General features: G+C 43.9%; 1 protein-coding gene across 2 annotated transcripts in view; it reads right to left on the bottom strand.

Annotated features, from left to right (window-relative positions):
- Window positions 1-12,180, bottom strand: part of LOC119431718 (AFG3-like protein 2) — a 100,211-nt gene that overhangs the window by 71,294 nt on the left and 16,737 nt on the right. For both annotated transcript variants that reach the window (XM_037699200.2, XM_037699193.2), the window contains exon 3: window positions 1,793-1,892. In XM_037699200.2, coding sequence (XP_037555128.1) covers window positions 1,793-1,892 — 100 coding nt within the window. The remainder of the gene's footprint in view (window positions 1-1,792; window positions 1,893-12,180) is intronic.

Raw genomic sequence — 12,180 nt, 5'->3', positions numbered from 1 at the left:
AGACCCTAAATTTCACAAAATGTGGAGACATGCATGACCACTGAACAAAATATGGAAGCTGTTCATAGGACCACTTATCCCACAAACTGTGCAATTTGTGAACATCGTGAAAATTGGAAGCACATAAAAAGTAATTTGTTTAAAATAATACTGCTATAATCATTCTGCCAAAATTGCTTCTATATTTCTGAATCTGCTTAAGAATGTGCTCACGGCAAAGTGCAAAACTTAGGTAAAGGAATAAAGTTGACACCAAGTGGACTAACATCAACAAGTGTCTGCACCTATTATTCGTCCATTTAACTAATGCAATGTAGCCAAAAAAAGAAAACAAAACAGTTCTCACATGTTAGGCCACTTTTATTGTCGCTTTCAGGTTCAATTCACATTTCTCTTAGTACCGTATTTTCCTATGAATAAGTCGCGTTTTTTTTTAATTTGTTTTTTTTTTTTTTCATTTTCTCTTTTTTTTTTTTTTTTTTTGAACTGCCGTCAAAATCGGATTGGATGCTATGGCCATGTCAAGCGCACTGGCTTGACCTCCTCTGCCACTTATTGTGGGTTCTGTGCATGCTGTCGAGGTACCGGGTTCTTCTCGTGATCGAGTTGCCGAGCGCCGTGCGAGAAGGACGGAGCAGCAACACAGGCGCCGGCAGGCCGACCGCGAGTCGACTGACCCCGAAGTCGTCCCATCTGCAGATTGCTCTCGAGGTACGGCACGCGCCACTGCGGAAACTACGCAGTTGCTACCATAGTACAAGCTGCACCCCCTCCCTCCCGCGCTGCCTTCCCGCTTTCCTCCCTTGTGCGCAATTCGGCTCACTATCGCACACTTTCCCCCGTATATACAGCATACGGCACGCTGGGACGACGTTATCGCCCTTGGACTTTATACCGAACATCGCGGCGACCACAATGGCAGAAGTGCACCTGGAATGTCCATATCATTGCTATCGCAATTACATAGGAGTAGCACCCGTACGCTTACGCGTGACCTGCGTTACCGAAGTGAAACGTCTTAGAAAGCTACGAAAAATATTTCACTGCGAGATTTAGCATTCCAAAAATGCACATGGTTTGAAAGGGACGCCATAGTTGAGGGCTTCGGATTCATTTTAACAACTTGGGGATCTTTAATGGGCACTCAATGAGGCGTGTTTTTGCATTCTGCCCCCATTGAAATGCGGCTGCCAAGGATGTAATCAAACCCGCAACCTCATGCTCAGCAGTGTAATGCCAAAGCCACTGAGCCAGAGCAGCAGGTGGAGATTAAGACTGAAAATCTTTAAAAAACCACAGTTCTCTTTTAATCTTTAGTTACTAATATGAAGAGATGCCATAAAGGCACAAAGCCCAATGGTAGCATTGAAAAATGCATGAAGAAGCTAGCATGTCACGCTCATGACACTCATTAGGTAGCACTGTTGCAACCCTACTATGTGGAAACCACTAAATGGCATAGCACAAGTTTGTGACAATCTGTCTTTATTGGTACGATAATGAGAACTATGACAGTTTTAGAAGTACCTACCTTATGCTGAAAGTGAACACCAACCCTAAAGCACAGAAAAGTATTTTTGGTGCTCTGGCAAATATTTCCAGAGGAAATGTTTACACACACAAAGTTTCATGCACGCTACCTGCAACCTCAAAGCTTAGGTAACTCATTCTACTGTTACAAAATATAAAGCCTTACTTTTATTGCATGTCTGCAGGTTTCTACACAACAATCATTGAGTAGCATATGCAAACAGTCACACACACAAAAAAAGAGCTTTTTTATGCTACTTACTTTCCTTGGCCTCCAAAGCTGAAATTCCATTGTGGTGGTTTGCTTCCAGAGCTCTGTTTTGTTTGCGGCCCACTTTGTGGAGGACCGTCTTTTGGGAGGTCTGCATCATACATTTATACGAGTCTTGTAAAGAAGACTACATCATTGACAAGCAGGACTAACTTTTACAGCAGAAAATATTTACAAGCTCAATAAAGGCTTAGCTTTTATGGTCAGAAAGGCACGAAAATGTGGTACATAGAGGTTCTTATATTGCAATAGCAAAAATCAAGAAAATCCCACACAGTGAGCTTCTTATCATATGCCGTTGGAAACATCACTCTTTCTGCATCAACAGCCTATTCCAATAAGAAACAGCTTAAATCTTATCAATGTTCCCAGCTTAAGCATGCACTCCAGTAGCATGCACAAAGATTACATTTCACACCTTAACCCTTTGTGGTCATGTGTTGGGCCCCTTCCAACACACGACTAACGTTGGTTACAATCAGACGTCAATCTCTGTTTTTTGCAGCACCTTCTACAGTGTCTGCATATGAGACAGCACTTTTTTTTGCAGCATACTTAAAGAAATTCGTATGCTCTTTTTATGATATGAAGCATTGATAGGATGGCAACGTTTTCTATGGGTGCATTTTACGGAAAGAACTTGCGTGAGTTTAGCAAAGCCAGACAATTTTAGTGCTGAGGAAGAATATTTTGTAAGTGACAAACACATAAAATGGCAAACAAACAAAACTTCTATACACAGTAGAATTCTTGAAAAATATATTTTACGAAACTGCAGAAATAGAATGTATTAGCAGGGAAGATTCATTAAGCAAATGTGCAGAATGTGCTGTTCACATCACCGGAACCAAGCTTCAGACACATTACAAGCAGGAAGATACATTCACATGAAACATTAGCGATGTCCTACTGTACTATGTATGAATGTACAACCCAAAAAGACAGAATGAAATCAAGCAGCAAATACAAAAACTGAAGTGCAATCATGTGCAAGCCTTACGAACCAAATATACTGTCATAAAATGCTCCTGGGTCATAATATTTTCCAGACAATGCTCCCGAGTATTAACCTGCAATGCTTCTGGGCATACAACATTTATAAACTATAACTTCCATTAAATATGTCATTAAAAAGCATCAGTGAATGAAGTTGACTTCTCTTTAACATGCATACTACAACTATAAGCATGGATAAAGATTCTTGTCGTTTCTAACAAGTATTTTACAAATGCACATGAAATATATGTACATATTACTACTAAGAGCTCACCTATCATGATACAAAACACCTTTTGTAGTGATGAAATCACTTTAAATTTAAACTGCAATTATTTACATGCATGTGTTTAAAAAATATTCAAAATAGTAAGAGCCACTTTCGTTTGCACAGAAAGCAAACAATGAAACGCTCCTAATTCATCATATGGCATACTTGCCAAGTGCGGAGAAATCAAATCTGGGAGATATTCTGACAGGGGCAAGGGGGTCAGTTACCCCCCAGGTGGTCAAAATTATTCCAGCTGGTCAAAATTAATCCAGAACTCTCCACTACTGCGTGCCTCATAATCAGAACTGGCTCTGGCATGTAAAACCCCAGAAAGAAGAAGAACATTTTAATTAAATTCTGGGGTTTTACGTGCCACAACCAAGATCTCATTATGACGCACGCTGTTGGGGGGAACTCCGGTTTAGTTTCGAATCCCTAGGGTTTTGTAACATGCATCTAAAACACGGTACACAGGCGTTTTGCATTTCGCATCCATCGAAATGCAGCCGCCACGGCCAAGATTTGATTCCGCGACCTCGTGCTTAGCAGCAAAACGACAAAGCCGCTCAGCAACCACAGCGGGTGTTCAAAAATTCTTTAGAATACGGTATTGTTTGATTGTAATGAATTCCATTTGTTTGACATTTTGCGAGGAGGATGTTTCCCAGCATTTCGTCACACATGGACGAGCGGAACTATGTGCTCGTTTTTTTCGCAATGCTAAACTGCCGCTGACACTCTGCATTGCTCTGTGGTATCAACAAAATACCCAACATCACTTTGGTTGAGTACTACTTTAAAAAATATCACAGTTTTGCCATAAGGTCGAAGCAATGAATGCGATAGCAACATGTTAGAATATTACACGAAGTGTAAGACCCGTAGCTGTAGTGGCAGTATGAATTGAAGTAAACGTAAGCTGACTAAGTAAAAATTAGCTGTTGTGCTAGGGGTCCTCTGTTTGAGTGCTGCCATTGGACAATTTCATTTATGTTTATTACTTAAAGCCAACTTCTTTCTTAGTGACTTTACCACCACTTTTCTTTATCGGGTATGTTTCAAACCTCTTTCCTGGGCCGGTCCCAGAGGTAGTGCACAGCCGCGCCAATAAAATTACATCATTTTCAGGTTTGAGCTCTGTTATCGTTTCGCACTTTTAATATTTAGGTCTGAGAAGAATTAAGATAAAAGGCATGCGCTGTCGGCGTTTTGTTACGTGATATTTATTTGTGGGCTGACATTCTCATAATTCTGAGGAATAATTTTGGCAAGAATGCAAGACCTGGTATGAGCAACTTTAGTGACAGAATGGTGTGGCAATATAACCCGCATCTACTACATGTCATATACAGTTAAACCTGGATATAACGAAATTGACAAATTCCCGGAAAACTTCGTTATAAAGAGGATTTCGTTATATGCAGGTTCGCCACGAAAATTCAAAAAAGAAACGCTTACCGCATTTACTCGATTCTAACTCGCCCTCAATTGTAACACGCACCCGTTTTCCATTTTCGTCGAAGCACTCATCCTTGGAATGTCACACCAGGTACCGGATGTGTGGACGCGTGTCGTTTCGCACAAGCGCGAGGCATCGGATAAGAAGAGCGAGCGCCACGATGGCGTCGTAGCGTCGTATAGTGTTACAGTAGAACCCCGCTGTTACGTTCCCGGGGGCTGCATTTTCCTGGCTGTTAAGTCGTTTTCGGCCGCTCGCGGCACAGCTCCCATAAAACCCAATGCATTGGTAACCCCGCAGTTGCGACGCAACTGCGGGGTTACCAATGCCGGGGTTACCAATGCCGGGGTTACCAATGCCGGGGTTACCAATGCCGGGGTTACCAATGCCGGGGTTACCAATGCCGGGGTTACCAACGCGGGGTTACCAACGCGGGGTTACCAACGCGGGGTTACCAACGCGGGGTTACCAACGCGGGGTTACCAACGCGGGGTTACCAACTGCCGGGGGCGACAACTATGACATATTTTCGGTTTCCGCCAGCAAAAGTATGGCCCTTGAGATTCGTATTTGCTATATAAAGATGGTGTCTATGACGCGTTGTGGCCCTAAAATTGGTTTTGGCTCATAGATATTCCGTATAAGGTCTAAGGGCGATAACGCAGTCGCCGCGCGCTGTATGGTGTATGTGCGAGTGAAATCGTGCGAGGGGAGCCGACGACCGCATCTAAATCTCGCGCGCGCAAGAAAAGCAGGGAGGAAGCGCGCTTCTTCCGTTGCCCGTTGCGCTCGAGGCACCGGCGAGGGAGCGATAGGAGAGGAATAGCGGGGCGGCGTTGTACTGTACTCTGGCATCAACTGCGTACTGCGCGGCGGCGCGTGGTCGTGCGGGCCGTATCTTGAAAGCGATCTGCGCTGGGGCAGAGTCACTGTAGCAGAGTCTAGCAATGTAGGTGCGTCGGCAGCTCGTAGCTTTGTGCGTGCTGTGTGTTCTTGGCGCTTAGCTTGCGTTGAAGCGATAGACAACAGCACGAAGGTCACTTCGCTCGCTTCTCCAGCGGCGCTTCCATACGCCGCCAGCGTTTGACAGCACGTGTCCATGCTCATCGAGTGTGATGTGTCACAGCGTGTACCAGCGCATTGGCAACATCAACTGGAAAAGGAGAGAGTGCCGGCTTGGTGGGCTAGGCCAGCTGCAGCAAGCGGCAGGATCAGGTTTGAATGAAGGGAGGGGGAAAGGTCACGCCCGCGGCGGCAAGATCACAGGGTCGAGGGATGCAGGCCCACCTCGCACACGCACGCACGCACACGTGCGCTCGCTTCGCATTCCGTCGCGGCGGAAAAGGTGCTTCCGGTTGCAGCTCGCGCAAAAATGACAAACTTTGGGGCGAAATCTCTAGTTGTCGGAGGGGAAAATTCGTTATATCGAGGGGGTCTCCCGCTGGCACTTCGTTACGTAGAGGTTTCAAATACATGCGCGTCTATGGAGTCATGGCGGGGAATACAAAAACTTCGTTATATCCAGGAATTCGTTATATGGAGGTTCGTTATAAGTAGGTTCAACTGTAGCATGGTATGGCATATAGCATACATACAGGGTCCTGAATATTTCGCTGTACGTGTTCGAAAAAAGGTTTTGCACTCACCGCTGCACTGTTTTTACTCAAATTTTTCAGAAAGATCGCATTTTGGAGTCGACTTCGTTTAGTACAACACTTGGCATGATTACTCGCCTGTCTTTTAAGACAAGAATAAAAAACTGCTTTCGTCTATGCTAAAAATCGCATCCACAAAGCCGGCCCTAGCACAGACTTGTGCCGCCGTCTGCCTGCAGGTACAGAAAGCAGCCGGCAGAAATCAGCTCGCATCCCCATAGGTGACGGCAAATTTGCACTTTTTTCTTAAATCCCTGGCAATTAACTGTGCCAAGTGTTATACTAAACGAAGTCGACTAAAAAATGTAATCGTTCTGCAAAATTTGAGCGAGAACAGTGCATTGGTGAGCGCAAAACCTTTTTTCGAACACGCGCAGCAAAATATTCAGGACCCTGTGTGTATACTTAAATATATAAGGAACCTCACAGCGACGCCGACAGCATTCGCTTGAACTGTCCATAAGATTGCTATTGCAATAAAATACTCGAAGATACTCCTTGCGCTCACGCTCCTTGCTTAACGCTATGACTGTAGGCCTACCCAACGCAGAAGCGGCTGACGCCAAAGAGAGCGATGGAGTCTAGTGTTGCTCATTGCGAAACTCGGCATTCGCTTGCTAGCTGAATGAGACTAGGGCCTCTAGGGCACCAAACAGCCCCGTCAGCGTAAAGAGCAGCGCTGCAGTTAACGAAATAATGGCATGTAGGGTTTCCCCACTATTTTCTTAACAATGCTATGCTCCATGAACTTCCAACTGGATTGGATTAGGTTAGATTTTCTTTTGCCAATGTAGCCAGAGAAAGCACTGGACGCGGATAGAAACGGGGCACAACTGAAATTTCCGGGAGATTTTCCTGCCAATCGTACAACCAAAAGAAATTATCGAAATCCGGGAGTCTCCCGGATATTTCAGGAGACTTGACAGGTATGATGGTATCTTCAACTGGTTATTTCAGTGCAGTCTGGTTGGTAATGCTAATATTAGTGTATAAGGCAGCAATTAAACTTTATTACGAGACTAAATAGGCATCCAATATGAATAATGAAGCCAAATTATCACGTTTATAGCCCACTTATGTTCATAACACAGCTTGAATATGGTCTCGCAGAACTATGTAGCTCTAAGCTGGTGCACCCTAAAACAAGAAGTCAAAGATGCCACTAGAGATGCATTAAGATGTCATCCATGTCCCCTTGCCTCCAATGGTAAGGCATCCAGAGTGCCAGACGTTCCCTGATCCCATGACTTTTCTAGCCTAAAGCAGACAGACCAACCACACCACAAGATGGGATAGGGGAGAGGAGGAACAATACAGTGAGCAAGATTTATAGAACAATGTGTATAACCTGTTTGTTTAGTGCTTTATGGCACTCTTTCAATGTTTAGTTCCATTTTAACATTGTTGAATATAAGAACATTCATGTTTTCAGCAGATCAAAGATGCTGAGAGCGCCCTATTAAATAGGCAAAGAAATGGCAAACTTGACAGTGTATGAGAGCATTCGGTTTCTCGTCTACTTTTGTACTCGAACTGCGTGGTCAATTTTCTGAAAGGGCTGTTAACTTAATCCTCACACCTTGCTATGAACCACCAGGTGCTAAAGTATTTCTAGCATACACCTCTTGCGGGTGATTGAGCTGTTTATTTGCAGCACTCAATGCCAATAATTATGCTCTGGGACACTAAAACTTCCAGGCCTGTTTTCTGAACTACAAGCTGAACTAGTGCTTCAAACAAATCAGGCACACACAAATGGGATAAATCAAGGTGTCATGGGACAATAGGACCAAGCCCATAGAAGTGGACACCGGCCCAAAACTGAGTGTTCGGCCACTTTATTCTAGTTAATGAGATGCAGTGTCCTTAAAGGGCACCTAAGAAAAAGATAGGTTGAGTTGTATTAGTAAATTGCCCTTCTAAAACACCGAAAAAGCCTCTGTTACCGTGAGCGGAGGCTTGGTAAACCAGAAAAGACAAAAATAAAGACAGGTGGCAATTCCACTATGACAATCCCGCACCAGCTTGTCATGACTTTGACAACACTCGCTCGAGCCTAGTTAACTTTTTATGGGTAAAGAGGGACTACATTGCATTCTAAAAAAGCCAAAGACAGAACTTAGCAAGCTTCAACAACCTTTAGTGAGCGACAACAGACAAAATTTTAAAAAATAATAATAAACGATCCATGACGTCACATTGACATACCAGCACTGGGGATTCGGTGTGAAATTTCCAGAACTGGAACTTTGACCTTCGTTGTTTTTTTTTTTTTTATCATCAACCTATCACAATAAAATAAGCAGAAATAAAGTTTTGAAGGAATACTTTATCAGTCTAAGTTGATTTAGTGTTTTCCTTTGGTGCCCCTTAAGTTTGGTCAGTTCGAATGGTCAACTTGTGCTAACTCTCACCTCTTAGTTGTAAATGACACTGCTCATTTTTTCCCAAAGCTGCACAGTGGGCTATGGACTAGTTGCGGACTGAGGATTGTGGACTAATTCTGACCACGCTTAGTTCTTCATTGTGCTCCTAAATTTTCCAGGAGAATTTTTGCATTATGCCGCTATCGGAATGCTGCCACTGGAACCAGGATTCAATACTGCAACCTTTTGCTCAGCACCCGAATGCCACAGCCATTGCGCCACTGCCACCATAGCAGGTACTTCATTTATATACATATACAGAGTGATTTATTTTAATGTTAACAGAATTTTAAAAATCGTCCATGGCATCTAGCACAAATCTACTTATTGAGCTAGAATACTCGGAAGAGTCTACTGACACTGTAACTCAATACTCATAATTGACTAATTATCAAAGTTTTACAAATTAACTTTCAACTAATTAATTTAGTGCACAGGAATTGAAGCCGGTTATTGCAGAGGGCACATCCAATTGTAATGAATTTTGAAACCAGCACCAGTTTTGAGATAAGTGCAGTCAAACTTGCGTAAGAATGCACTGCTGGAGCCGTATTCTGTAGCAGTTTGCTTTGGAACTGGTTCGCTCTCACGAACGCCAATGGCCCCTCCTTTGGTGTGTTGCTGGCAAGCGTTGGCGAAAGACAATGATGTGACGAGAGGCATCAGTGCGATGTGTTCGACATGAGCGAAGGTGAGTTCCGAAGACATTTTAGGCTCTCCGAATACACAGTGTGATGGATTTGCGACGGGTTAGAATATCTTGGACCACAAGATTTAGTGGTGTTGACATTGCGATAAAAGTGCTCTGCGCACTTTTTTTTTTTCGCCCCCAGTTGTTTTCAGCAGCGCATCTGGAATGAAGAAGCGAATACGTTGTTGCAACCGTCAGTCAGTCGCAACCTTACCACCGTCGCCAAGGCAAATACAGTTCAGGGGAAAAAATTCACAGGGACTCTCATGTTATCCCTACGAGGACTTGAAGACGAAAGCCCAAGTGCCGATGCATTAAAGACGAACACATGGCGTACTTTGTTTCATATGATCTTTTTTAGCCATGTTAATAAGCCAGCTTAATTAGCAGCAATAATAAGTCACCTTAATTAGCCCCTTTTATTAGTCAGCCTAAGTATCCACATTAATTAACTACATTAATTCACTTGGTCATCCCCCTTAATTTGCTTAATCTACTTTGCTTAGTCATCCTTCTTAATTCGATGAGTCATCCTCTTAATTTGCTTATTCTAATTCTTAATTCGCTTTGTCATCCATCTTAATTTGCTTTATCATCCATCTTGCTTATGGGGGTATGAGCTATTGATGATGATAGTTTTTGTACCTTTCGTGCCATCCACGCGTTTTCCCTCAAGGACTTTAATGTCAACTGAACGATGAGACATATAAGCCTAACTAAAACGTCTGGGTGACATTTCCCTCCACGGTGTAGGAGAAAGCCGCAGTCAAGGAAGGCTTCCTTGACCGCAGCAAGAATCTCGAAGTTGTGGGATGTGTGGACGGAACTCTCATCACAACTGTCCGCCCTAAGAAGCTCAGCCCCGGGGAAACGAAATCCCATTAGAGCCGCAGCCTACACCCAGAGAACCTCCTTGATTACTTATTGGATGGTACACCACCTAGCAGCTAACAAAGAGAACTCAAATAAAATTAAAACACCAGTGGCTGCCTGCATTGCAAGCTGACATTTATTACTGGAAATTAAATGTGCAAGTGTTCTATGCAAACCAATATTCTTTATCAAACTAGCAACATCCTTCAATTAATATATCGTCCCCAAAGTAGTAACAAAAATGATGACGTGACCTTCCGTCAGACCGCCGCTCGTTGAATGGTCTCCCTCGCGCCGCCCCGTTCCACTCTTTCTCAGAGTGACGTAATCACTCTGGACGTAACAGCCAGAGCGAACTGGTTGCAAAGCGAACCGTTACAGAATACGGCCCCCTGTTCACTTACTTTTTTTACCAAAACACATTCTTATGCACTGAGGCTCAAAAGTTACTGGAACACCAATGCATTTCATCGCAAACTTTGGGAACGCATATCTCAAAACTGGTGTCATCCTCAGAATTCGTTCCAAAGGCCCCCAGCTACAAGTCATAAATTACAATTTGTGGATAAAGTAATTAGCTTGAAAGTTAAATAGCAAACTTGTTTTAATTAGTCAAATATTCTCTTTCATTTTTAGTGGGAATAATGTCTGCCTCTGAGAGTAATCTACCTCATGCAGTAGAATTGTGCTACATATGACGGGTGATTTTTAAAATTTCTGTAAATGATAAAATGCCCTGCATATATAATATGGCCTCATTGCCTGTTGGCTCTATATGTTCTCCGTCTCTCACTCTCTCACACACACATGGACACACAGTAGCATTGTTCAACGGGCCAGACAATAAATGAGTGAAAATTATTTTCACTACTTTCACAATAAAGCGAAGATTACTGCAAAGTTGTGAAAATCATTTTCGCTCCTATATATTATGTCAAAAAATGGAAAGGTAGGCCTCTTTATGGCCAGCTATCCCGAATAGCAGGTACTAGTAAATAAGCATCGTCCTGTGTGCGTGATGTAAATGCCAAATGCAGGATGCCCTTCCCATATGCCCTCAACTTGCCCTGGTATGGAAGTTAAAGTGGCCTAAACAGGAGTTTCAAGAACATCCAAGATGACTGATACATGTAAGTTCATTAATGCAAACAATCCCATTGTTGCTCCAAACAAGACTGTTGTGATAGCAGAACTTCTGCGCAGTAAACAAGACACTGACGAAAAGACAATGGGCAAACTGACTTCTGCATTGTTATTGTACAAAGCTGAGTCAACAATTTGCTTTTGGTACTAGACTCGAACCTCTTTATAACGAAGTTGAAGGGAAGCCGAAATTACTTCGTTATATCCGTTACTTCGTTATATCCATTATCGCCATTTACAGCAATATATGCCCAATGGGGGTGCAGAATTGTAAACATGGAAATAAGAAAACGGCTTTGCCTTGCGGCCTGCAGAACCGCTACACGGCCACGCATGCGATGAAACTTGAATAAAACAACAAAAGAATCTTCGGCGTGTGCAACACGCGACTTAGCACCTGACGCGACAGCCTTTAGAAAGCTGCCTTCTGTTCCACTGTGATGTCCACTTTTACAATAGGCTCGTCGCAGTCGAGCAGCACATGGCACATAACACAGCGCTCCGCTGTGTGATCGAGGAGGCAAGCGAATTTTGCCGTGCCGGCTTGGCTCGGCCGGCTCGTGGCCTTCGAGACTGCACCGATTCCAATGCGATCTCGGAGACCGCGCCCTGCTGCCAGCTCGCGCGGCGCGCCGCAGGGAGAGGAGCAAGTTGATACACGGCACGGAGAAAGGGAGAAGTGCATGCACTAATAGTGTTTCGCACCGTCGCGCGTAGCCTCGCGGCATGGCGCAACTCGCGCAGGCTTGCACATGACCCACGAGATTGCACCACGGAGATCTCGGAGGCCACGCCCAGCTGCGCCTGCCTGCACGTTGCGCATAAGTGCATGCACTAATCTTTCGCACCGCCGCGCAGCCAGGTA

The sequence above is a fragment of the Dermacentor silvarum genome, chromosome 1 (assembly GCF_013339745.2).
Source record: "Dermacentor silvarum isolate Dsil-2018 chromosome 1, BIME_Dsil_1.4, whole genome shotgun sequence".
Classification (NCBI taxonomy): domain Eukaryota; kingdom Metazoa; phylum Arthropoda; class Arachnida; order Ixodida; family Ixodidae; genus Dermacentor; species Dermacentor silvarum.
The sequence above is the reverse complement of the archived record's forward strand: the minus strand, read 5'-3'. Positions and strand labels throughout refer to the sequence as shown.